The 27,737-nt window shown below is 42.6% G+C and overlaps 2 protein-coding genes across 7 annotated transcripts in view; one reads left to right on the top strand and one right to left on the bottom strand.

The window, feature by feature from the left end:
• Positions 1–2,705: 2,705 nt before the first annotated feature.
• LOC118231852 (guanylate-binding protein 1-like) lies at positions 2,706–19,284 on the bottom strand. 4 transcript variants are annotated; one of them, XM_035426175.1, is made up of 11 exons: positions 18,961–19,284; positions 15,812–16,020; positions 15,224–15,351; positions 14,187–14,296; positions 12,902–13,113; positions 11,948–12,190; positions 11,292–11,566; positions 10,130–10,342; positions 9,632–9,734; positions 5,137–5,261; positions 2,706–4,556 (listed from the first exon to the last, which is right to left on the bottom strand). In XM_035426175.1, the coding sequence occupies exons 1-11, from the start codon at positions 19,077–19,079 to the stop codon at positions 4,038–4,040; spliced, it is 2,256 nt and encodes a 751-aa protein (XP_035282066.1). In that variant the 5' UTR covers positions 19,080–19,284; the 3' UTR covers positions 2,706–4,037. The 4 variants fall into 4 exon arrangements, with proteins under 4 accessions (XP_035282066.1, XP_035282074.1, XP_035282081.1 ...); XM_035426183.1 differs by lacking the exon at positions 18,961–19,284 and adding an exon at positions 17,388–17,498; XM_035426190.1 differs by lacking the exon at positions 18,961–19,284 and adding an exon at positions 17,398–17,470.
• A 2,996-nt stretch (positions 19,285–22,280) lies between these two features.
• Positions 22,281–27,737, top strand: part of LOC118220194 (guanylate-binding protein 1-like) — a 122,436-nt gene continuing 116,979 nt past the window's right edge. For all 3 annotated transcript variants that reach the window (XM_035403923.1, XM_035403907.1, XM_035403916.1), the window contains exons 1-5: positions 22,281–22,416; positions 23,445–23,646; positions 23,892–24,019; positions 24,475–24,584; positions 25,075–25,265. In XM_035403923.1, coding sequence (XP_035259814.1) covers positions 23,451–23,646; positions 23,892–24,019; positions 24,475–24,584; positions 25,075–25,265 — 625 coding nt within the window. In that variant the 5' untranslated portion in view covers positions 22,281–22,416; positions 23,445–23,450. The remainder of the gene's footprint in view (positions 22,417–23,444; positions 23,647–23,891; positions 24,020–24,474; positions 24,585–25,074; positions 25,266–27,737) is intronic.

Raw genomic sequence — 27,737 nt, forward strand, 5'->3', positions numbered from 1 at the left:
TGCTGAATGCTCAAAACATATTGTGTATTGTTTCACAGGCATATGATTGTTTGGTTGTATTTTATCCATCCAGACACATGATCATGCCTTTTAGTGAATACATTATATCATTTCTTATCACCAAGAACTCAGGGTGTTTTTTTAAAATATTAGTGCAAAATTATTTTGACTTTTTTTTTTAAATAAAAATTTAATGGAAATCAAACGGCCTCATGTTTCATGTAGAATCACATAAGAGAATTGTGCCTGATGAAATTTTGAGGTTTCCTGGTCACTGCGAATGAGAAACACCTAACCAATGGAGAGTTTTTCATCTGATTGCATAGCCTGTCAAAAGAAAACAAGAACAAAATCAGAAACTTGAAAAAGAAACCTTGATGCATATATCTTTTGTTTCAATTCATCATGCCTTTCCCTGAGCACAATATTCAGAAATGTATTAGGTGCAGATAGCCTAAACTTTTTTTTGCAGTTGAGTAAATATATTCTGAATGTATATATTTAAAAAGTTAGCATTAAACATAAAATTAAACAACAGTAAAGACTGCAGAATAAAGGAAGCATTTTTTAAAATGCGATTCATGCTGTCGATCCACAAATGTGTTTGTGGAATAACAGTACATGACAAGCTGCCATTGTAATTGTAAAAACAGTGGATCTGCTAAACCTACGTCAATCTGTTTCCAGTTCAGGTATCATTTGGACGCAACAATGCCTTTATTGAATATGAGGCTAAGCATGTGTAACTATGTGCTTATTCACATAGGATCTGCATTGGACATTATTACACATTTATTAGCCTAAAGCACTGCACGCTAAGTAGCTAGCTAAAGCAGGCGAACTGAAGAAAGGCCTGTGAGGCAGGCCCAGCACAAAGATTAAGCTGGCAGTGAAGCAATGCGCTGGGGTTCTAACTATCATTTGAATGGAAACCACAATTACTGACAATAGACATTATCAATAACCTAACATTTCAATAGTTACGTGCTTAGTTAAGCTAGCTAGCAAGGAAAAATGCATTTAGCTAACTGTGACATTAGCGGTATGAATTTAACCCTGTGGCTTTATAGAATATATAGAATATCCTTACGTTTATACAGCACTTTTCCAAATGCTAAAAAGTGCTTTACAGTGAAGGGGAACTCACCTCACCCACCACCAATGTGTAGCACCCACCTGGGTGATGCACGGCAGGCATTTTGCGCCAGAAACACACATTGCAGATGATAAATCCAGCTACAGAGCCTTGTTAGCTACCTTCATAGCTAAGGAAGTTACATACGAGGCTACTAAGTTAACTAAGTAACTCGTACGTATGCATACGCAAAACAATGTGCCGAAGTACACAATCGCGATGGCCGTGTATCCACTAAGGTGTCGATATGTCCAAATGACGGCGAAACCAGAAACAGATTGACGCAGGTTTTTGGAAGATCCTTCGTTTTTACAATTAGACCAGCTCCCCTTGGTCAACGGATCAGATACTTTGCTATGAGTGGAAATTGCCATATTGTCAAAAAATTATTTCCTTCAACTATTAATGAAACTATTGGAGCATTGCTGCAGGGATTTGCTTCCATTCAGCCACAAGAGCATTGGTGAGGTCAGGCACTGATTGGGCGATTAGGCCTGGCTGACAGTTGGCTTTCCAGTTGATCCTAAAGGTGTTGGATGGAGTTGAGGTCAGGGCTCTGTGGAGGCTTGTCCACACCAATCTCGACAAATATGCACCAATCTCAACAAATATTTCTATAGGAACCTCGCTGTGTGCCTTGGGACAGTGTCATGCTGAAACAGGAAAGGGCCTTCCACCAACTGTTGCCACAAAGATGGAAGAATCGTCTAAAATGTCATTGCATTAAAATTTGCCTTCACTGGATCTAAAGAGCATAGCTCAAACCATGAAAAACAGCACTAGATCAAGGGGTGACCAGATACTTTTGATCATATAGTGTATCTTTAACATAAATGTTTAATATAGCCTGAGACAATATGACAGCCAGCATGCATGTGCTGCATGTTCATGGAAATTATGAAGGAACAAATGAAAAATAAAGATTTTTTTCCAAACCTTTAGAGATTTCTCTTTACAGACTCGTATTTTATTAAAGATGCATGGCTAAAGTGTGGATGAGAGCAATTATAGGATCAATTGCAACATGAATCTTGTCCACTTAATAGTAGCCTACTGTGAAAAATAAATGCTCAAAAATGTGTTAAATCTTTGTGTAAAAAGGTAAAGAGTTGGTAAAAGTCGTGGATAATTAATTTTTAAAAATTGAGCATATATATTGTCTTACACAGATAACGTTAACAATCACCTAAAACTGCAATAACACCATACATAAAGTGGCCATACTGACAGTGACCAAAGAAATAATAAAAAAGCAGTTACCTCAAATAACTACCATATTCCGGTTTTAACCTTGTAAAATCTGATTAAAAGGCTTGGCAATTAAGCCAGCAATTCACATCAATAAAATAAAATAAAACAACTGGAATGTCAGGAGATTTTGGTTAAAAATGTTAAATCAACAACCGCATTGCTCTTGCTCGGCCCAGAACAGCAGGAGGATGCAGCGATGTTCAGACATGGGAGTCAGTACGGGAACGTCTGCTACAGGCTTGCGAAGCAATAAGAGTGTAGGTCTGTAACGGGACTTGATGTTCCTCTCCCCACAAACCACACAGTGCGCAAGTATGAGACGCGCGCGGGTTTTATTGTGTGCTTAAACCACAACGTGTTACCAAACAAACAGAACACACACAGCCGCTGAAGGAAACGAACGCCACGTTTCTCATTCCCGCGCCCCGGTCTCACTGCTGGCAGAGCATATAAACAGTTAACAATTGCTGAAAATTGCCAACAGGTATGGTTACAGGCCAGCTAAACTGCTCCCTCCCCACCTGCAGATGACGCTCTAACCACCCCACCCCTACACAAGGTCGTTCCCATAGCCAAAGTAGAGGGGTCTTCATCTCAGCAGGCAAATCGTTGCTTTCATTGTGTTGTTGTGGCCACGGCTAAAAACATAAATTTTTTTATTTATCCTTAATTTATACAGGTGTGAGTACACCTCTCTCACAACAGACACCTGTCTAGAGATATGGAAAATTAGAAAATGCACAACACACCTACTCATTGCACATACAGCACAGATACATAGGGACACAAGAATATTCAGTGCAAAACATTAAAGAAATTGCAGTCCTCTGTAAAACATTGACTGAAGCAGCAGTTAGAGTCCTCTTCAAGAAGGTTAGTGCTACAGACTTTAAAATCATGCAGGGACCCGAGACAGGAATCAAGGTTGTCAGAGCGGCTTGTTTGTAGTCTGCTGTAACGTCACATACCCCCTTCACATACCCCCGACGCAACAACCCGGGTAAAAAAATCCATGTGTCCAATCCTAGGTGTGAACCCGCATTATCTGACCCGCGTCCCTGACAGAAGGACTGGTGGGTTTCGCTCAGCAGGGAACTCCCCCAGCGCGCTGCGCGAGAGCGACCCCTTTGGTGGATCGGGCACCTGCAGCCAGCAGGCATCGCCTGCAGTGGCAGAGTGGTCCTGCTGCTGCATGTACTATTAAACCTTGTGTCTATGTAGTAATGAATTACTGATCAAACAAGAAAAGGTTGATACATTTTACACATGGAGCTACCTTCCAATACGGAAATAAATAACACCCTTTAATTAGGTTGGAATTATAATAAATTTACAGCTTTTATTTTATTAAATTGATTTATCTTTATACTTAATTCAGTGCTGTACAGGGTAAATACATGAATCCTTACTCAACTGAGCTTGAGCATATGCATAAGTACATCTAATTTGCATCTCCATTCATCTGCAACCTGCATCACCAAGAAGCCTCCAGGCATAACATTACTGAAACATGCTGCATGTTAACAGTGTAACAAAAGCTATAATTTGTAAAACATAAATTTAAAAAAATCAGACATTTTTTAATGAGTAACCTGCAGCCAACCATACGGAATTCAATGTACTGCCCTCACGCTGCGGATTTGCTCCTTCCTCAGGGGCTCACATTGGACTTTGAATGAGCTTGTTCCACCGCCGCGCCAGCCATAGAGGAGCTTGCCTGTGCCTGTCCAAGTTCGTCCTCCCCTTGCTGGTGCTCTTGGAGGTTCGGGCCTCCTTGCCCCGGAGCGCCTTGCTTTAACCCCCCACCCTGGCTTAAGCCGGGCCTGGGGCCGTGGTGGAGCTGACCCGACTCCGGCCGGAGCTTGTATTTTCTCTCCGCGTCTTGCAGTTCCAGTAGTTTGCTCTCCTCGCAGGCTGTCTTGTACTCCATGTAGCGTTGGAAACCATCAGCGATGGCCATGGTCAGGCTCGTCACCATCTGCTGCTGGGCAGCCTTCTCTCTCTGCTTTGTGCTTTTTATATCCTCCTTCAGATTCTGGATCTCCTCCCTCAGGGCCTGTTCTTTTCTCTGGAACCCCTTGGACACCAGCCGCTCCTGTTCCAGCAGTTTGCTGTCCAGCGCTTGCTCCATCTCCTTCAGTGCTTCAGCCAACTCCTTCTCCTTCTTGCCCTTAAGAGGCAGGTGTACATTTTATGCATTTAAAAAATACCCTTACGCCAAAGTGCCATACACACCTAGCTTTTTTTTGGGGTATATTGTATATTTTATACAGCGGAGTATTAAGTGAAGTAATTCAGTAAATCACACCAGTACAGAAGGAATTGTACATGTTTGTCCATTGATTCAAAGACCATTTCCAAAACGAATATCAGATCAGAATACTGGCAGGACTGGTCAATTTATATGGGAAGTAAAGCACTGAGGATAACTACTACTGCTAAAGCTAGAATTACATTAATCAAATGTTGAATTGGATCCCAGCTCATGTATGCAGCTAGGTAATATTATCATTCATATCCATCACCATTCATACAAGAACAAACACACACGAGTCAGATGAATGATTTCATTTCGAGCCACTACAGAAAAGAGTCAGTTATTGGTCTCCATGAAAACTTGTGTTTCGAGCACTGGGGACTGACATAAATTCTAAGCTCCTTCTACAGTTAATTAATTAATCTGTTAATCAATTAATTAATTAATCAATTAATTCATTAAATATATGTTATTTCAGAAGTGGAATTCTCACCATTAACTGACGAATGGTCTCCTGGTGACTCTCTTCCTGGTCACTTAGAATCTTCTGAGCCCGTTCCGCTCTCTCCGTCTCCCTCCTTTTCTCCTGTTCCAACAGCACCACCCTGTGGTTCCCCTCTGACAGAGTGGAGTCAGGAAGCAATCATTTTTCAGAACGTCCCGACAATTTAATCACACAAAAAAAAAAATTCAATTAATAACACTTACGGCATTAGTAAGTATCCAGTTACCGCTTCCCCCTTGTGTCGCAATTGTGTCCTTTTACTGTTAAAGAAGTGTGTTTTTCACTTCTCTGCTTTTGTGTTGAAGTGCTTTTACACTTATCTATATGTTCCCATAGTTCTTCCTCCTCACATTCTGAATGGTATTTTAATGCTGACTTCTAGTGCACTACAGATAATAGAGAGGTTTCTTTAAGCACCCTTGGACAAAAGTTCCTGTGACGAACCACTCTGTCGTAACCCTTAAATTTTAGGAGTCAGAAGCTGTCAGAATCAGCAGTGCTCGTCCCACTACACCACAAGCCTCAGGCTTAAAACCTTTCAAACGGTTTCAAATTTCAGTTTTAATTGGTCCATTTATTTGTACAAGCCGCGAGATGTGTAAAGTTCAAGTCTTTATTTAAATTACTTTCGGAATGAAATGTATAATATAAAAATGTTGAAAATAAATAAACAAAAAAGGAGCTACCCGTGAAGACTCAACAATACAAAAATTAAAAAGACACCCTCAAAGTTCATTCTAAGTGGTTTATTTGTCATTTTACTGGGCAAGCTGTAACAGATCATTTCAGCTTCCGATAACAAAAGTCCACACAGATGAAATCACATTTATACAGACATAACACACATAACACTGTGCTTCAGCTGAAAGCCATATGAACTGAAACCTGGGTTTTCAACAGGGAGACTGAGGGCCACTGGGGGTCCTTGTAGGGGCTACAGGGAGGACCCTAGCCTTGATATTTGCTGACTATATATAGATTTGGGATGCCTTTGAGCTGGGGTGGGCGTCCCTGGATCAGAAAAGGTGGAAAACCCCTGAACTAAAATATTTTACCTAAATTTTTTGAACAGCTTGTATTGGAAAATAGAGGACGCTGTCTCCAGCCCCTGTCTTATCACTGGTAGGACAGCGTTGGTCCACACGTTGCCAGAATTGTCGGACTCCTTGCTCTTCTCCTTGAGGATCTGGACCTCCTGGTTCATGAGCTCGGCCTTCTCCCTGAACCCTTTCTCCAGCAGGTCCCTCTGCTCCTGCAGCTTACACTCCATGGCCCTGTCCGCCTCGGCCCGCTGCTGCTTCATCTCTTCCTTCACCCTCTCCGTCATCATGCGGATCTTCTCCTCCTGGCTCTGGCGCTCGTCCTCCAGGGTCCTCTCCGCCTCCACCCGCCGCTCCTCCTCCGCCTGCCTCTCCTGCTCCAGCAGAGTGGCTTTCAGGTTTTGCTCTGGATCCAATCCGTCAAGCCAAAAGAAAGGGGTTTGGGGGGGGGGGGGGGGGTGGCGGGGGTGTGCAGATAGACAAAATTACGTTTATGTTTGCGCTTGTGAAGGAGCTATTAAGATCATGTGAAAGATATGTCATTGATTGATCAATGCCACTGACTCGTGTCCACTCACCTGATGATCCCTGGTATAAATCTGTCTGTGATTACAGTGAGAGAATGAAAACCAGCAGTACTATTGGCCTCAATGGCCAGGTGTGTGCCTGCAGTCACTCATATCACATGAATCACTCATATCAAAGGTGTGATGTGCCATTGCATTTTTTTTATATATCCAAGCAGCCTTTTTTATTGCAAGATGATGGTTTATGACTATTTGGTGGAAAAAAACAAGCAAAATGGTTACCGCCATGTACTGGTGCCTGTTTAGGTCTACACCTTATTCAGCATTTAGTTGGGAGTTTCCGCATGCAATAACAGGATGTTTTCAAAGCCACTGTGGTTTTGGGCCACAGTTTTTTTCCGCTTGGCATTGATATATATATCTAAACCTCAATGTGGTCATCTTATGCAAATTTCCTACACAGAGTTTATGCATACTTTCTATATAATATGTGATTATGTGATCTTTCTATATAATAATCTCAAGTGGTTCAGTTGTTTAATATTTTCACTAACTGTATGCATGGTGGAGCAAACAGGCCCAACATCTGCCAGAAGCCTACACGTCTATCCTTGGTGTGCCCCCTACTGTCGGTGGATTTACTTATTTTTTTCATTACCATTACTTATTTTTGTTGTCCCTTTTGTTTGCTTCTTTAATTGAATTTGGTTAACAACTGTGTTTATTTCTACTTTTTTGTCCCAATTAGAGCTCTCTCAGATCTGGTGGCATAGTCCCTCCAGGCCCTTTCCCTTTGTTCGGTCCCCCTGGTTATATTTAGGTGTAGTGGCAAGTTCCGCAACCAAGGGAGCTGCAGTGCCCCTTGTGGCCCTAGTTACCACTGGATTTGGTGTTGCTGTAACGTGTAACAGCACCTTACTTATATCATTATCCTTCTTTATACAAGTGTCTCCCCTGAGTGCGTCTGCTCCTATTCCTTTTCCTCCCAAGTTTTCTTCCTCTCGATCGGCTGGCTTTACCATCGTTGGTATTGCCAGCAAACTTCTGTAGGCCTGCAGATATCTGTGCCTGGGCTCAACGTTCTGTTCAGTTACGTACGTCCCCTTTCCCTCTCTTCTCCACTGGTGTTCCAGCAGGTTTATTATGTTCCTTGGTTTAATTTCCTATTTTGTAAACCTTTTTTTGTACCATCCCAGCCGGTACTACCCCTCAAAATCTGAGATTCTTGGGTTGTGTATTTTACACATTGTACAGAGGCATATTGTATCACGGTTCTAAACCGTTGGTAAGCCTACTAACCATTTAGCCATTATTCTCAGCCATTGAATAGCCCCCCTGACTTCCGCAATTGTGGATGCTACCATTGTGGGACTTACGCGAGTATCCAGACACCCCTTAGTCTGGGGCTGTTTTACATGGTTCAGGTTAGCCCCATTAGTTCCAGTGAAGGAAAATCTTAATGCTACAGCATACAATCACATTCTAGACAATTCTACATTACATTTATTGTACAGATGCTTTTATCCAAAGCGACGTACAATAAGTGCATAGCAAAGGTCATTAGATTCTGTGTTTCCCTAGCAGTTTGGGGAAGGCCCTTTCTTGTTTCAGCATGATAATGCACAACACAGCAGGGCCCAGATTGACATGGTTTTGTCGAGAACGGTGTGGATTGAACTTGACTGGCCTGCACAGAGCCCTGACCCCAACCCCACCCAGCACCTGTGGGATCAATTGGAAAGCCAACTGCCAGCCAGGCCTAATCGCCCAATCAGTGCCCGACCTCACTAATGCTCTTCTGGATGAAGGGAAGCAAATCCCCGCAGCAATGCTCCAATATCTAGTATAAAGCTATCCCAGAAGAGTGGAGGTTGTTATAGCAGGAAAGGGTGGACCAACTCCATATTAATGCCCACAATTGTGGATGAGATGTTTGATGTCAGGTGTCCACATACTCTTGGCCATGTAGGGTATTTAACTCTGCCATTTAATCACTGTTAAATAAAAGTAAAAAAATTTTGGGCACCCCAACCTCTGTTCTTTCAGTTGGGCACCCTGTATGTGGGGAAAACAAGTTCTGACAGCTATCGAGGTCTCACACTCTTACAACAGGGAGGGGTGTAGTCTATGTCCAACTAGCCTTACATACCTTTCTCTGGATAAGAACATCTGCAATGTAATGTATGTAGAATGTGGTGCAATACACTTTGTATCTGGTTAAGAAAATTACACTCAACATGGCCTTGCAGAGCTTGACACTTCTTTTTTCGCAATACTGGGGTTTCTAGATGTTTTAATTTTTTTAACATGTGAAACACCTCATGGACCTGACTCACTCGCTCACTCACTCACTTATTCACTCAGTCATCACTTACACACTCACTCATGTTTTGCAGGCTGACGATTCGCCACAAGTAGAAGCTATCAGCACTGAAGTGGGTGACAGTCTCAAGCATCTCTGGTGCGTCAACATGGTGTGCCGTGGGTTGCCCTCCATGTAAACCTCCTGTTATTGTTTTAGTACTTCAGCGAGGTTGTGGAGGTGGGTACAGATAAAGTCCCAGGGGTGCTACGTAAGAGTGGTGCTTAGCATCAATGACAAAAATGTCACTGCATTTTACTTTAATGAACATGGAAGGGGAAAAATACCATTTCCCTGTAAATGGCAAGAAGCATTTTTGTGAGCATCGCTTCGATGGTGAGAAACGGACTACTTCTGAACATTCCTTAATAATCCAGCCTAGCCCTTCTTTGACTGACGACCAGTGAACATGAATTCTTTCCTACCTTCTCAAGTTATTCTGAGTATGTGGGTTGTAAAAGGTTCACCTGGCTGCCATGCAGGACCACGGTTAAAAATAACTGAACATATTGTTCAAGTTTGGTGACGTTGTCAGATTACAGACGTGGGCTTACCGTGAATCTTTCTCTCCTGCTCGCTGAGCTTATTGTCAGCCTGCAGAACGGAGTTGGATTCCACACTTTTTTCCTTCAGGAACATTTCCAGTACTTCCTCTGCCTATGAGTCACACACACAAACACGCAGGCATTTTAAAATACGGACCAATCCGCTGAAAACAAAAAAAAGCAGAGTCAGTCAGTACTAATGAATAAATTCACAAAATTTTGTCCAGCTGTGAGCGCCATTGTGCAACTTAAGACTGTGCAATTACTGACACTCTCCCCGCCCGAGACCCAACACCAGTCTTGGAGTGACAGATGGATTGTCATGGGAGGGTGTGGGCACAATTATGTCATCTGTGTACTTATATTGTATTCATGCGGGGGGGGGGGGGTGGCCCAGTTTTACACCCCTGGGCACCGTGGCGTTCGTCCCAGCTACACTGAGTTTTTTTTAATTTTTTTTTTACTTTTATTTTTTAATTTTAGCCGCGCCTGACAGCGGGAACTCACCCGGACGCCTTTGGCAGGCTCGCTGCGGAACTTGGCCACCACGCTGTCCTTGTCGGCGCAGTACAGCTCGTACCCTCCCGGCGTGGCGTAGAAGCCGCCCTGCATTTTTTGGGCCATCGGGGCAGACAGGTCAGTCAGGAGCTTCCTGCAGAAATCCTCAGACGCCGCCTCGTTCTGGCAGAGAAGTTCAGCGTACTGCTTCGCGATGGCCTCCTGAAAGCACAAATGTGTCAACGGTAACTTACAGATTTGAAATACACCGCGAATCATCTTCCTTCGCCCCTCTCTTTTTTTTAGTTTTATATAATTCTGTGTTTCTTAGAATTTCACATCCCTATTTTGTGGTGGGGTTCATTCCATTGGAAGGGGTAATTAAATAACAACCTTGTACAGTGCCATAAAGTTCAACTGAGACTAAATTCATGTGCAGCCTGGGTTTTCAACTGGGGGACCGTAAAGGTACTGTAGGAGGTCCGTGGTTGAACTCCCACCTCTGGCTTGCAATCTTTATGATACCATTTTTAAATATGACCCTTTTAGATTTAATAATGTTGGAGGTCCCCAGGATGTCTTTGAGCCTGGGAGGAGGTCCCTGGACCTGTACAACAGGGGAAAATCCCTGTTGTACATTATATGGACCATCTCTGGTTTCACTTGGCATTCCGACTACATTTTGTAGGACTGTTTCTAGGACTTTTCGCTACTGATGTTTTACTTTTGTTTTACTTAACTGTACGTATTAGTCGCATACTGTAATCTAGGGCGTTACGCCTAATCTTTGGGTGTAAACCAGTTGAGAAAACCCTGAGAGAACAAGCAGCATGTTTTTCAACATTCCATTGTATGTTCTAAATATGTGTTTTGCACACTGTATCACAGCATCTTTGTTTTATGCTCTGATCTTGGCTTGACTGATTGACTGACTGACTCATCTGTGCCACCAGCAGCAGGAGCACTGGTCATGAATGAATCGTTGCATTTATATAACACTTTTCTGAATGCTCAAGCGGCTTTACAGTGACGAGGGGGAACACACCTCACCCACCAACAATGTGTAGCACGCCACCTCGGTGATGCACGGCAGCCATTTTGTGCCGAGAACGCTCACCACACATTAGCGAAGCTCGAGAGGGAGAGAACATTTTTTTAAGGCTATGATTACCGCCAGGGCTTTCAGGTGCTGGCCGTCTTCGTCTTTGAAGGAGCGGCCCATGAAGGTCTTGGTGGCCTGCGAATCCCAGCGCCTGTGCTGCTGGGACATCTGCTCCATGTCCACGGGGAAGCGGAGCGCCCCCATGCCCTCCTGGTACTCCTTCAGCGCGTCCCGCCGCGCAGCCTCGTTCTCGATCTGCGCCATGGTCAGCACGGCGTTCTCCAGGCAGGGCACGTCGCCTCGGGCGATGGTGTCCACGTACGTTTTCGCCAAGTGGCCGAGCACTGCGACAAAATAAATAAATAAATAAATAAATAAATAAATAAATAAATAAAAAGGATGATGGGACATGTCATATTGTAACTGACAGAGACTCCCACTGAAACAAAAATCAGAGAAAAACTTTCAACAGACAGGAATGAACAGGAATTCTCATTTGACCGGGTTTTCCTGAACGGTACGAGGTCCCACCTGCTGTTCACAAACACGAAACCAAAGGAAACAAAAGACCAACGCCGGATGACACGCTGCGTTAAGACTCTAAAATGGCGGCGTGCACGACACGTGAACTGCACGTGGTGTGAGGCCGCTTTCGGCCAAGAGCGTCCGCGAGACGATTAAAACGGGGAACTGCGACTGCGAAGGAGGAACAGGGTAACACTCACTCCTTCCGGTCACGGGCAGCCCTCCTTTGACCGTCTTGACGGAGCTCTTCTCGAAGACGTAACCGCAGAAGGCGGAGGCGACGCGACGAAACGAGGGGCTGAGCTCGTCCTCGTCCAGGGTCTCCAGGCGCGACATGTTCTCCGGGGTGGTGGGGGTCGCGAACACGAAACACCTCCTCGCGGGGAAGTAGTTACGGATGCACTCACGGGGCAGGTTGTAATCTGTAGTCTTCCTGTCCCTCCCTATGGAAATATATTATATCATGTTATACAGTATTTTTTACCTTGATGGCTCAGCAGCAGACACCTCAATAGCATTGTTTGCAGCTTACTTATTTTACATATTTATCCGTTTACACATGGTTTCTACCCATTTATGCAGATATTTATTCTTTCGGGAAAACAAGTGCAGGGCCACCACCTGGAACCTGTTTTGCAAGCACAGGTTTGTGTTATCAGCCCGTTTACAAGCCCGGGCCCCTCAACTGCTACATTCCACGTCTGAAAACTGGGGTGGGTGAAGAGAACTCTCCTTCTTGACACCAAAATTAAAAATACATTTTTGACCCAGTTTTTGAAGACCAGGGAAAAGCGAGAATTCCGCTCCAAGAAGTGTTCCCCCAGCCACTGCTTCTTCTCACACCACAGTGCACCGGCTGAGCTGTGTGATCATTGTGTCTCTTTTCTCTCTTTTCTTTGTTTCCCACTCCCACCAAGTAGAGTACATGTAATGTGCCACGTGATCACCTATCCTTCCTTGGGTGGGTCATCAACAGGATGAGCCACTCAGCAGCCCAAATTTAGCATCTTTGCGTCGTAAAATGGTATGGCGAACAATCAATCAACCAATTAATCAATATATGTCACAGTTTACCCAGGCCCCCAAAACTACTTTTGTAAAGACATGTAGGAAGAAACCTTGGAACTCTAGTATGTCCTAAGTTCAGACTTTACCTTTTTTGAGGGACAAGGCATGCTCCAAATACTGGTCGTCGGTCACATCCCTCCCATCAATCTTGAGCTCCAGCGTGAAATCCCGAACTGCCCACACAAACTTGGGGAAGAACTGCACAAACTGTGCGTCTGCTCCATCGCCATCATCCTCAGAGGACGAACCGCCACTGGGGGATTTGACTTTGATCCGTTCTGTCAGCTCGGTGACATATCTGCCGTGGCTAAGGAAGAATAAAACCCTAAAAGGCTACCGTAATACAGGACAGGACAGAAGACCGATTCTTCTGAGCGCCAAACACCAGAGACCTTAAGGCTTCCACGTAATTCAACCGCTTGGAATGTCGCAGAGTATCAGAAAGCTACTTTCTGATGATAGGATATGGGGGGGGGGGGGGGGGGGGGGGGGGGGGGGGGGTTGTAACTTTCTGGAGCCAACACAGTCCAGAGACAATGTATGTAGGCAGAGACAATGTATATTTACTGTACATTGCCATGTGTTTGACTGAAATAATGGCGACGTACAGCTTCTCATGACACCTTAGAGTTTCGCCACTTCGGAAAAGGTATGAGAAACAACAGCGTCCGTCGAACAACACATCGTACGAACATCGTTTGAAGCGTGCGGAAGCCTTCAGCGTTCCAAACAACCGCGAGTCTATCCCACAAAGTGTATGCAAAGTGTATGCCTGAAAGCAAAAGTTACAATTGTTCTGTTCACTTTCGGTTCTCATTGTGACAAGTGCTTCAATTAACATTATTAAAATATTTGCTTTTAAACACAACTAATTGCCCTATGACAAATTACATTTCTTTTTCCTTACATTACCTCACAAACCTGTTTATCAAGTTCAGTGATCACCAAAATGAACACGTCAAACAAAGTCTATTTTAAAAGGGAGCACTTGAATTTAAGTTAAGTGTTGATTGACTTCAGGCCTAAATACACACCCAGGGAAAGTAACTTGCACTTGAAGCAACTTCCAGACACCTAAATAAAGTAAAAAGAGTATTCATCCATACACGCAACAAATGAAAGCCAAGGGTACTCCAAATCTCACCCTCAAGCCTAGAAATGTTACTGGCTTTCTTTCCTACTTGATGAGTAATTGCCGATAAACCTTGACTAGAGGCAAAAACTGAACGCCAGGAGTACTTCTGGGCTTCTGGAGTTGAATATCCCTCCCAGAATCCATACCGTTATCCATACCAAAACCAATCGACCTTTATTCAGCTACTCTCGAGCTGAACCATCTTCTCCGCAGCCGAGCATTGTAAAAAAAGATACTGCAGGTTCTCCACTGCTTGGTTGTCTATGGTCCCCCGGCTGTTGTACACTAGAGTGCTGCTCAGGAGGATGGCCAGTGCAAAGATCCAGGCGTCGTTCCTCTGGTCTCCCTGAGAGACGCGCAGACGCCACCCCAGCCGCCATTTCCAGTGGGATGGGAAAATGAACATGAAAATGAATCGCCTTACATTATACCCTCAGTTAGCAGACACTCGCATATCTAGTGCGGCTTAGAATATCAAAGAATAGAAATGCATTTAGTTTATTTACATGACCAATAGTGCCAAACCGAGAAAACAACTTTCCCAGGCTGGAAAGTGTACATGCAGACGTTACACATACGCTCACAATTTTGTGAACTATGGTCTTACTGTCTACACTGCTCAAGGACTGTATGCAATATCACATGCATGCTGAAAAAGCACAAATATTAAAAACTACAGGAGGGATCAGCTGCCCTAAAGGTCAGTTCCTCATCAAAAAATACATGTACAATATTAATATAAATTGAAACGGTGTGAAAAAGTGATTACTTCAATGAGTCTGAAGTATGAACTAGGTAACTTGTCTCCTGATACCAGTAGCTGTAAAGACACCCACCCAGAAATTCCAAATCAAACTATCTAAATGCACAGAACTGGACATGCAGAAAATAAAATCAGAGACTGAATTTGTTAACTGTGTGGGATAAGAATGTAAACAGTGCCTTATATTCCCTGTTTATAATCCCTTAGGGAAAAAAATCACGTGTAAAATTTGACTTTTCACCTGTTACAATTACAATTTCACATGTGAATTTTATATTTCCACGTGATTGGCTTTTTTCAAACATGAACAGAAATTCTCACGTGAAAACAAAACATTGTGACTTGAGGTAGCACAGCTTTCCTTTTCTCGCTCTCGTCTTATGATAAGTGTGATTATTTTCATGCTTCACATGTGTACTCTTCACACATTGGGCATTCACATGTGGTTTCTGGACATGTGATTTTTTTTTTTTTTGTAAGGGTTTTGTCTGTGATACTTAAGTTTCCAACCTTCTCCACATCCCCAAGCCCCTCGGTGTCCAGCAACACTAGGGTGTGGCCGACTTTCGTGGGATGAGGTACCGCCCACATCCAGATGCCCTTGGTTTTGGACTGTATGGTGGCTCCCAGGGCAAATCCTAAAAGAATGGCAAAAGAAATGTGAATTAAAGGTCCCAGGCAGTGTATAAATGGATTGATCAAAGAAAACAGCAAACGCTGCGTACATAGGGCCTGATTTAGTAAAACTTTTAGCATGTACAAAACCAATAGCATGACCAATGATTGGCCCTTGTATTTATTTTGCACCCATCATTGGTTGTGTTATTTGTTTTGCGTGTGCAAAAAGGTTTTGCACATGCTAAATGTCTTAGTAAATCAGGCCCATAGAGGGTAAACATATCATAAGTGCGTTACTAGTAAATACACATAACTGAGGAATAGCTGAAACTATGATGCATTTCAATTGTGACCCTCAAACATACAGTCAGAAATAACAACAGCAGATATAAACATGATACGTATTTTTTTTCATATATTTGGCACTTATCTAGTGGCTTACACAACTTAGCTTGCACAAAATGTCACCACTTGTCTCACCATGCTTCTTCCCAGCCAGTTTGTTCATGAGGTAAGACTTTCCGGTGCGATACAAGCCAACCACGGCCACCACCACTACTGGCTGATGCAGCCCCATCAAGATGTCTACCGCCTCTGAGTTCACGGAAAGGTTTCCATCCGTATTTTCAATCAGACACACTGGGGACTCCATGAAGGCAACACAGCTGGCCATGACTGCTTTCGCAACTCTGAGTAGATGGAGAGAAAATTAATGAGCAATGTTTTTTTTTTTTGTCTATGACCGCCCCCCCCCCCCCCCCCCCCTTTCTAAATGCACATCTTTGTCCTTGTCACAATATTTTACACTGTGAAAAAATGGATGCCTCTGATCTACAAGCATATTAGTTAATTCATACATGTAGCAGTACACACGCAATAAGTAACTGAATATGTACAATTTATTAAATACTTCCCCAAGACTTCTGGACCAAAAGAACTATTGTTTAACATGGTACTACACATAATTAAATTCATGATCACAAAAAATTGATCGATGATGTTTTCTTTGGAAGTTAAGTCACCTTGGTTTTCTACATTGAATTCAATGAGCAGCAAGCTCTTTTGCCCTCAACATGAGCAGGCTGTTTCCCGTTACTTCCTGACCCTCCTCCAGTTGCTTTATACGCGCTGTGCTAATAGTTCCTCACGAAAATTTGGCCTACTCAGTCAGTTGCTCAATTGTAATTTCATTATACTCGCCTATGTATGCTTATTTTACTCATGTTGTCTTTATTTTTTGTTATTATCAGTCCAAGGACTGCTTGATGAGAATACCGTGAAATGAGCGACCGCGTGAGCAACCGTTGGGAATTTATTTAGACAATTTCAGAACTTAGCTGAAGTCCTTAGTTCCATGCCGCACTTGATGAGTGCCCCTCATTGGCGCAAGCCCAATAATCTTTGCTTAATAGAACGATGACAGGTAACCAGAAAGGGTGGCGAAGCGAGACTTTAGAATCTCTCACAAACATTGCTTAGCCTATATTTTTTTTACTATAGAGATCCTTTAGGGGATATGCCTGTTGACAGAAAACGGATAACATAAAATATGTTATGTTGACATAAAACCAGTTGCTGGGCTTAGCAGCCTATAGGCTACAATTACGACACTGAAAGTAAAAGTCAGCTTCAAAGACCTCGTTGCTGGTCTTTAATTTATTTTCGCTTCCAGAAAGGTAAATTAATACACCGTATATAAAACAAAGAAATTGCAATACAAGTTAACTATAACGCAATACCATATCTCTTTATTCGGTTACTGCTTTCTCGTGCAACTTCGTTAGCTTCTTTATCGAATAAGTAAACCATTCGATAGCACTGAATTTAGTTGATTATCAAGCCCTATAGAACCAAAAGTAGGCTAACTCTGGGTTTTCATTTCGTTTATCATGATCGTAAGCATAGGCACAGCTCGTTTACGTACACTAACTGCGTGGAAATCAAGCTGTTATTGCTACCATTCAACTAATATAACAACACAAAAATCACGACCTCGACCCAACATTCACGAATAGGATATATTAAGCGCAAATGCAGAAATGAATGTGGAACTCACCAATATTTACAGTGCTGTAAATTATTCAAATAAATCTACTTCAGCCTGAACTGTTCGCTATGGTTCACGGAATGTACTCTTACGACAACGAAAGTGAAAGAGTGTTCTGAATATTTATAAGGTAGGTCACGCCTATCTGTTTAAAAATATGTTGACATTGGTATAATTATGTTCAACAAATACAGGGGTATAGCCTACACATGACATAAAACTGCGATATGAGGGATGTAATTTAAATTGATGCATCCTTGTGTGTGATTAAAGCGGTTACAGTTACGAGGGTATAGTGCTGTGAACTCTGCTGACTGCTGATGTATTAGGCTAGGGAAATCTGTGAAACTCAGTTTAAAGAGTAAAAAAGGTTGAAGCCCATTTGCATATTAATTTATGGCATCAAACAGATGTAATATCCTGTTGTTCAAAAAACATTAAAAAAAAAGATCTTACTGCAACCACCAAATGTTGTGGCACTAGCTTATTGTATATATAAACATAGGCTAATGTTTGAGACGTAGTTTATGATTACAAGGAAATACAACAGGTGCTACATAAGCGCATTATTTTAATGCTTAAAAGAAATGAGTGTCCGGGGTGCACAGTGCCAATCCAATCAAAACCGTGGTGAGAGACCGTCACGACATTTTATTCGCTGTGCGATTGGTCGAGTCTGAGAGAGTATGTTCGCGCTTTCCGAGAAACGGGCCATTTCCTTGCTTAGTGTGCAGCTTAAAATGGGTGCTACTCTTACCATCATAACTGCTAAACTTGGTCTCAAAAGAAAACTAATGTATGGACTTTCGTTTGTTCATTGATAGGCTTGGTGATGGAGCTTGGAATGAGGAAGCTCTTGATAAACTTTTAATTTCCCAGTCAATGCATTAATTCAATAGAGTAATGTATGTCTTGCTCATTTTCATGACAACCAGTGAATATATTGCAGTGCATCAATTTAAAAACCAGTCTTTCTGTAAAAGGATAATTAACTGATGAAGCTCAAATTATATGGCAAATCTGGCTTGCACAATTCATTTCCTTCCTTTTACTGTAGTGGTCATCTCTGTCCAGTGTGACAATGTAAGCTATGACACAAGCTGCCTATAGCCTACACAGTAAAGTGCCCAGTGTTAATTAAACTCCTAACAGATAACATTTGGTCCCACTCTGGAATGTGGGACCCACTGTGATCTCTTAACAGTTTAATTAACACTGCTAAAGAATTCAATTGTCACTGGACACTGTACTGCATAACATGCTGAAAATTCCAGCTACGACCAGAGAGAGAGAGAGACTTTGACCTTTGAAACCCTGTTTATTATTAATTACACAGTCTTAATCACTTTGCAGCCCCAAAAGCAAAACCCCAACCCAGAGAAAAAACAGAGAAACCAACCCCAGCCCCACACACAGAGAACACTTAAAAACCAACACCAATATCCCCATGTCTCCTATTCAAACCTTCAAGTCTAATGTATTACTCACTACTGCACACAGAACCAGCTGAATACCCCACTTATCTTCGAAACCAGGCAAATCATTAATCAGCAGATAATATATATTCAAACTCCAGCCGTACCCTTGCTCAGAGCGAAAAACACAATCACTGCTCCCCTTAGCTGGTGCTTCCGGGTCACCCATGTGGCCAATTTGGCCTGGCCTCTGCATTTTCCCCCTCATAGTCCTTGAGTAAGTCATGCTATAAATGAACAAACCCTCCCCAAATTCAACCCCCAGTGAGTGCAGTAAATGCTGTAAAAACTGACACTTCAGACACTTCACTGCTCATTACGTAGTGCAACACTTTCACACAGCAACCCACTAGGTACTTGCAACAATTAGGTCTGGTGGTAGCATCCTCCGTAGCAGCAAAGCTAGTGCTAACTGTCATGCTAGCAGGTGAATTCCAGTAGTCTAAAGCTGTTTTTTGTTTCGTGAAAAAACCGAAACTTAGCCAGACTTGTAGACGGCCTTTTTTCGGCGGCATGGTAGCTAGTCTATGCTACTACTTTCCATTTAATATATTATAAAGATAATGTTGGCTGATACATGTAGTGGCTTCTTCTTCCAAATTGGTTCGAACGTTTGCGGCTTGCGCGCTGTCAACAGGAACAGGCATAGTTCACGCAATATTCTACTGCGCACCACGGTGGCTTGGTGGTGAAGTGCAGCCATACTGTCATTCACGAGAGAATATGGTGCATTTAGCTCTTTTGGAAAACATATTTCTTTTAGCATATTTCTCGTTAACGTAAATAATACTCATTACATTGAAAAATGCATCATTAACCCTCCTGCTATGTTGCGGGTCAAATTGACCCTTTTTAAAGTTTGAAAATCTAAAAAGTATTTTTTCAGTATGAAACTTCTTCTACTGGCCTTAATGTCAGGAGTGGGTGCGGGAATGGACCCAAACGCAGAGTAAAACAGAAAGTCCAAAACTGGGGAAAACAAAGACTTTAATGAACTAACACAGGGAACAAAGGGACTCGCAGGGCGAAACTTAAACAACAAAATCTTCAAAAAATGTACAAAAAACAAAAAACAAAAAACCCAAAAACGAGGAAAAACAGGGCAGGCAGGGCACAGGCAGACAACTAACAGGGAAACAGGAATCAGGCCGGAACAGGTACAAACAGATAGCAGACAGGCAGGTAGCAAACAGGTTACAAATCAGACAAACCAAAGCAAAGCAAAAGATTCCAGCGCCTGAGTCGGGGAGAGGGAGACTTAAATAGAAAGACACAGACGAGACACAGGAGGGCACGATGAACAATCAAGCCACAGAGAGGGAGGGGAACACGAGACAAAACACAACTAATAATTGAATAATGAGAACCAATAAAACAATTAACAGAACACAAAATCAAGGTACCGCCATCTGGCGGCCCAACAGAGAAACAACACAGGGGGAAGACACAGAACCCTGACACTTAATTAGTGTAATCAACATTTGAAATGAAAATGGTTCATTTCATGTATTTGCAAATCCCCCCTGCATGTTTATATCACAGAGATACTGTTCGGGTCCATTTGACCCGACAGTGAAAGTGGAGGCTAAAAGGGGTCAGAAGTGTCAAATTTAGACCATTTCTTTCTTTGCAGATGTGAGACATAAGGTATTTCCTACTCCCTCCCACCATGTTTCATCCCAGTCACACACACACACACACCCGCATGCACACACGCACACACAGACACACACATACATGTTTGTATTGCTATACTTGTGAGGACTTCCCATTGACTTACATTCATTCCGTAACCTCTAACCCTAACCCTAACCCCAACCAATACATGCCTAACCCTAAGTCGTAACCCTAAAACAGCCTCTTGAACTTGTGGGGACCAGCAAAAGGTCCCCACCTTGCGTAATTTTCCTCATCCTTCTATCCTTGTGGGGACATTTGGTTCTCACAAAGATAATAAAAATAAGTAATACATGCCGATACACACACACACACACACACACACACACATTTCACCCCAATCTAACACACACAAATACACACATACATACAAACACTCTTTCTCCTTATTATCCATTATCCCTACCTCACCTGTAAAGTGCGAGAAAGTGCAGATATGCTGAACTGTTGGTGATCAAGTATAGGGCCCTTCAATTGTCCAAGTTCGTCTTCACAGACACCACAGCCCTAGTGTCTCATGAGCACTCTCCATAAAAATGCCGAAATCAGCACCAGAGAGGACCAGAAACCAAGCATGATCCTAGATTACAATGCCACCGAAGGTGGGGTGGAACAACTTGGACAAAGTAACGGGGTTCTACAGCACCAAGCGAATGACTGCGCGCTGGCCTTTCGGCATCTTTTATAACATAATTGATGGAACGGCTTACAATGCATTCATCATCTGGACGGAGATTTTTCCTGAGTGGAATGTGTCAAAGCTGTACAAGAGGCGCATCTTCCACGAGAAGCTGGGGAAGGCACTCGTGGTACCGCCTATACAATGGAGGCAGCACAAGGACCCCAGCCACTGCAGCCACAGTGAGGGAGATCCAGGAGAGGGCTGCACCTAGTACACCAGTGCCTGAGGTAAGTAAGTGTGTGTGTGTGCGTGTCAGGGGATCGGGATCAGCAAAAAGACAGGTTAGGTTGCTGCTGGGGGAAGAAGGAAGTGGAAATGGTGCCAGGTCTGCATGACGTCAAGATGAGCATGACATGTGTGACGTGCAAAATTCATTTGCACAAAGCATACCATGATGACTTGTCCCTCATGTGCTGTGTAGATACACAGATACACACACACACGCCTCATTCACATTGCTCATCTCTTTGTTCATTTCTGGTCCTAAACATTCTAAACATTGCATAAATAAAGATTACAATAAAAATCCTTATGACTCATTTGGCTTGATTTTAAGTGAACGGGTCAATTTGACCCTGAACAGAAGAGGTGTCTCATCTCTATTTAGCAACATCACCCCATGGAAAAAAAATGTTTAAAAATGTAAAACAAATTTAAAATTAAATGTTATATAAAACTAGTGTATTTCATATCTAGGTTTTTCCAATATACAGAAAAAAGAGTTTGAACGTGTATTTTTTATGAAAAACGAGTGAATTATCCTAATGAAACCATGATCTGTGAGAGGTGAATAACACCATTGCACTAAATTTTGATGGAATGGTTAGTATTAGCGACCCCCACAGATGTATGATTTTACTGCTTTCATGGGAGCTCAGACCCCTCCTTATGGGAGCTCAGCTCCCATTAGCTCCCACATAACCAGAACCCTGCTTAGGGTCCATCCAGTACGCCTATTCTTTGCGCATTAAATCCGTTCATCTTTGTATTTTCAGTCGTCTTGGTATTTTCACCACTAATATACAAGCCAAACAAGTTAGACCCGTGCACCACTGACTATTCTGAGAAGCAATCCACAAATCACCGAACGATCGAAAATGAAACCAAACCTGAAGCGGTTTCTCCTTTCACTCTCTGATCATTAAGTGCTTGTTATCCGCAGAAGAGGTCCACTCAGAGCCTGCCTGTGAAAAGTCAACTAATAGTAAGAGATGCAATTTTGCTCTATTATTCTTGGTCCTGTCCCTCTTTTTCTTCTTCTTCTTACCAGCAACATATAGGCTGAGTTGAAATGGCATGCGATTCGTGAACTCTCCGCAATCCTTTATTTATGTAGGTCTACCAGATTTATGTACCAGACTGAAATGAAATTCCGATCTTTGTACAATGTAAATTTGACGAAAACATCATTGTAGCACGGAAACACAAACATTACCGTTTCTGCGTAGGAAAACGTCCGTCTTTCAACAAGAACTCAAAATAAACTTAAAATTTTTTTTAGTAACCATTTATTTATTTAGCTTTAAGACCCAGACAGACTGAATCCTTCCAGAATACCTTGAGGGTTGATTCCTCAGCAACATTTTTCAGCATATTTCAAGATGTTTGCCGAATAGCACAACGTAGCTTATTCAAAGAATACATCAGAACCATGAAATGTATTTGTAGCATAATAACTGTCACTTTACCGGCATTTAGCAGACGCTCTTATCCACAGCTTTTCAAGGGAACAACGACAATACAAATAGAATCATATAATCAGTATTTCCCAAAAGCATTTGAGTTCACAACTGGATTGCGCACAATTCCTTAATAATTAAAAATTGGCAATGTGACAGCCTACCACGCAATTACAGAAAACTGTTTTACCTCATATGTCCATAGGAGGGAGACATGTTTCAGTAAAAATCGATCACTTTGGTTGGCCAACCTTCGTGAAGGCAAATTATGCAGTTAAACACTCCCCTACTTCCTTTGCCTTGAAATGGATGTTGACTTAAGGTATGAATAAATACCATCAGACCTGTGGAACTGCAGAAGCAGGGTTTATTACAACGCTATTCTGAGTTAAATTTGGGTATTTTGTGTGGTGTTGGCAAAATGGAAGAAAAAACTTGTCTGGCCATAGTTCACTGCCCAGTATTCTTTAAATACTCAGAAGTCAACTGTACCTATTCCAAATGTCCCCCTTGTAACTACCCTGTATTTCTCCTTCTATGTGTGTTTGTGCAGAGCATCATGTCTAGTGGCACTGTTTCAATGCGTGAACCAATCTGTCTGGTTGAAAACGAGCAGGACGGGAACCTGCGCACCGTGCCAGAGGCTGTAGAGATCCTGAAACAGATAGATCAGCCTGTGGTTGTTGTGGCAATAGTGGGTCTGTACTGCACTGGGAAGTCATACTTGATGAACAAGCTGGCTGCGAAGAGAAAGGGTGAGACTGTCATTTCCCATTAGAAATAGTAACGCCATAACACATTTTCCCACCCGTGGAATTTCCACGTAACAAGCACATGCGTATTCATTTACATGTAAGAGCGCAGTCATATGTTAAGTAATGGAAAGAAAGTACCTCAAAATGTCATAAAAATGATCCAGGAAATAATAATAATAATAATAATAATAATAATAATAACTGATTCAGCCCTGAACTTGGTCCTGTCCTATCTACCATTTGAGGATTTGCCCTCGGATCCACCATACAGTCAAAGACGAAGGGCATATGGATGTGGTGCGTCCCTCACCCGAAAAAAGTGAACCATACCCTGGTGTTGCTGGACACCGAAGGGTTGGGGGATGTGGAGAAGGTGAGGGATTCAATGTTTTCTGCCTCCAACATGAATAGACAAATACAAAAGTATGCCCCGTTTTTTGAATAAACATTCGATTTGCCGTGTCGCAGTCCATCTGCCCATACATTGTCACCGTCCTTCCGTGTGGAGAGCCATATTTATTTTCTGCGGTTTCTTCAAAACACATATGAATATAGTAACTGTTTGTTAAGTCAGTTTTTTGTCTCAACATGATACACACACATGCTTAATCACCCACCTTTGGTCCTTGTGACTCGTATTCATAGCTCACATTGTCACTCTGGATAAGATGGCATGACATTACATCAGACTACATTGTCCATGTAAAAGCGCCAATCGAACGTAATGCGGCATTCACGTGATCAGGTAATGGGGACTCCCACCTCCCACCAGCTGACAGAGTAGGAGGTCTGATGCTGGGAAATCTTTCATTTTTGTTGTCTACCCAGGGAGATACGAAGAACGACAACTGGGTCTTTTCTCTGGCGGTCCTCCTGAGCAGCACGCTGGTGTACAACAGCATCGGGACCATTGACAATGATGCTCTGCAGCGGCTTCAGTATCCTGTACTGGGGCCACTTCCCATTTAGCTACCCTTTCTGTGGCCACCCCAGTAGTGTGATTATATAACAAAACAAAAAAAAATTATGAGTACAAAAAATGACATCATCATTCATAATAATAGAGTTTATACTTTTTGGGCATTTGGTAGATCATTTTAGCCAAAGTGGCTTACAAAAGGAACATTTAATATGTAGGCAATGTTACTTTGAAATCAGAGCCATTGTCCAGAAATGATTTATCATATTCATACAATGGTTTTCATGCAGAACTTTTGAAGTTCTTGTTCAGATTTAACATATCTGTGATACATATTATTCTTTCAAAAAAATGTTCCAAATGATATATTTAACAAATATTATTTTTTAATAATATTTGTTTGTGTTTATTATTTTTAATATAAACATTGAAAACCTTCTTAATTTGGAATGCATAGCTTTGCATGGGTGCCACTTTTGTTGGTTTTTCTTGTACTACTGACCCTCCAGCTATGTGACGGAACTGACGGACCACATCAAGGTGAAATCGCGGCCCGGGGACGAGGACGAGTCCACTGAGTTTATGCGCTTCTTCCCCTCCTTCGTGTGGGCCGTGCGAGACTTCACCTTGGAGCTGGTGCATGATGGGAACCAGATAACCGCTGACCAATACCTGGAAAATGCTCTCAAGCTGAAATCTGGTGAGGCACTGAAAATTTGTAGTCAGATAGCGGTTTGAATGTATATACACACACCGTATGTATGCGGCATACTAGGCTATTCATTTCCCAGTTTTCATCTAAAGACTGTTGTCCTTCTGTTGGGAGGAAATTGCAATATCTCTAAGGTACTTGAGATAGAATACTGCGGATGAGTCCTATTTGTTAAGGTTTTCACTATTTAGTTACCTCATTTCAGAATTATTAAGAGACATTTTATAACTTTGGTTCAAATAACTATAGTCCGGCACAGACAGAGCTGACCACGAGGAGAACAGCCAAGCAACCACCAAGTAACCAGCCAAGCAACCAGCCTAGCAACCAGCCAAGCAACCAGCTGAGCAACCAGTAGAGACTGGGTCCTAATCAGATGTGGTCAGCAGTAAGCCTGCCTTTGATGCTGAACCAGTCAGCAGTGTGATAAATCCTTCCATTAATACCATTGGTCTGTGAGAGACTGACTTGACAGATAGTGCGTTCCACATTTCAGACACTTTGGTCAAGTTAATGCTAGTTTGCGGAAGCCCGGAGACCGGGAGGGGTGTAACATTGCTGCTTGTTCGCTGCTGCATCAGAGCGGGCAAGATGGCGGCCTCTCACTGGGAGGGCCTGGTTAAAACATGAGTGTTGGTTCTGCCAAGTTCCCACGTCACCCTGCCGATTGGCAGCCCTTAATCGAGAATGCCCTCTGTTGGCTTCTGTAGACCTACTTTGATCACTATTGACGAGACGTCGTGAGGAAGTGTCTCCATGAAGTAGATGAGACAGTTACTGGTCGGATGGAGGAAGCTGAGCAAGATTTTAGACACCACCTCACAAAGACACATTCACTCGTTGGTCTTAACGATTTAACAAGTACACGCAACCAATGATCAGTCAATCAATCAATCAATCAAATTTTATTTGTATAGTGTATTTTACAGCAGTTGTCACAATACGCTTTACAGACAACCCTGGCCTAAACCCCCACAGGAGCGAGCCTAAAGCTGGCAGTATACTCAGTAAGAAGAAAGAACTTCAGGATTGAGAATCAGCGGCGAACATGTCCACGAACACTGTTGTCGGTATACTCAGTGAGAACACCGCACCGTTTAAAGTCACTCCACGCTGCTGGTGCGTGAATAATTACGAATAATTACGAGGCAGCTATTAACCGGGACTGGAATCTCAACCAGACCTCCATCTCGCGGCTACGCCATGGATGTACAAAGAGAAGGGCTATGCGAGATCACAACACAAAACAAAAAGTTTAAAGTGTTTAAAGTGGCTTTAGTTTATCTAGCTATGCAAAAGAAGAAAAAAGGCAAAGAAGATGGTACTTTCGCCCTCTAATCAGAGTAGGACGGAGAATGGAGAGTTTTGTCTGTACATTCGGGAAATGCGAGTTTATACGAGGGGGTCCACTTTCTCTTATTTCCGAATGCGTGCTAGGCGTTTTGATGACTTGCTGAAACAAGTAGCACCATTCATGAAACATGCGGGAACTCACAGAATTCCCATCTCTACAGAAGAGAGATTGGCGTTGACTCTCCGTACATTATCATGTGAATTCAGCCCTCTGAACTCTCAACCGTGACGTAACCAACTATGTGATATTTGGAGCAATAGCTGAGAGGGGGAGGTCGGAGAACAAGAAAGAACTTTTCGAAAAGTTCTCCCTTTAGGCCGTCGCACCCAGCACCGTACGAACACACAACACCGCGTCTTTTTGTTTGTCAGTTGTTCTGATTGCTTCGTTTTGCTCAAAAAGTTCTACTTCATACGAAGTATACTGCCTACTTAAGGCAACTGTGGCGAGGAAAAACTCCCTGTGGTAGATCGGAAGAAACCTTAGAAGGAACCAGGCTCAAGGAGGAAACCCATCCTCCTCTGGTCGGCTCAGGGTGCCGACTGGTGACCAACATGTCAGTCAGTTTTATAGGGTTTATGATGTGGCTCAGATGATGGACAGGGCCGGGTGGCGGTGATGGGGAGCAGCAGGTGACGACAGATGTGTGCAGGCTGGAGGCAATGACGAGTGGTTCCTGACTGGTTGTGATCAGCAGTCCGTCAACAATCTACAAACATGTGCATATTCCGTGTGGTGTCAGACCTTGGCCATATAATTATTTTTAATATGTTATAACTGGCTATAGACATCAGTAAATTTCCTACATATTTCTTACAATGTCATATTGTATATTTTCACTGATATTTAAAACAAAATTATTTTATATGATTTGTACATTCAGATTATTGATGTGCCTCATTGAAAATTCTCAGGGATCTATGGGAGTATTTTCAAATATTCCAGCATCTAAAGGGTTTAAAGGATCTTAAATACATATTTGATCTGGCTTATATAGGTCTTGTAACAGTGCAGTTAAATGGCTGAAAATTTCAGTTTTATTCGACAAGACACAGATTTGTAGTTTTGTTTGAAAGTAGCCTAATAAAGTTGCTTGATGAACTACA

Source organism: Anguilla anguilla, chromosome 1 (genome assembly GCF_013347855.1).
Source record: "Anguilla anguilla isolate fAngAng1 chromosome 1, fAngAng1.pri, whole genome shotgun sequence".
In the NCBI taxonomy this organism is placed as follows: Eukaryota; Metazoa; Chordata; class Actinopteri; order Anguilliformes; family Anguillidae; genus Anguilla; species Anguilla anguilla.

What these genes read in the sequence shown, in the direction of transcription:
- LOC118231852 (XM_035426175.1), bottom strand. Translation starts at nt 19,079, where the DNA reads ATGACTTACTCAAGGACTATGAGGGGGAAAATGCAGAGGCCAGGCCAA. An exon ending in GTTTTTCGCTCTGAGCAAGG is followed by an intron (nt 16,021 to 18,960) that starts GTACGGCTGGAG and finishes CCATCTACTCAG; the next exon opens with AGTTGCGAAAGCAGTCATGG. An exon ending in AGACCATTCGTCAGTTAATG is followed by an intron (nt 4,557 to 5,136) that starts GTGAGAATTCCA and finishes CTGCCTCTTAAG; the next exon opens with GGCAAGAAGGAGAAGGAGTT.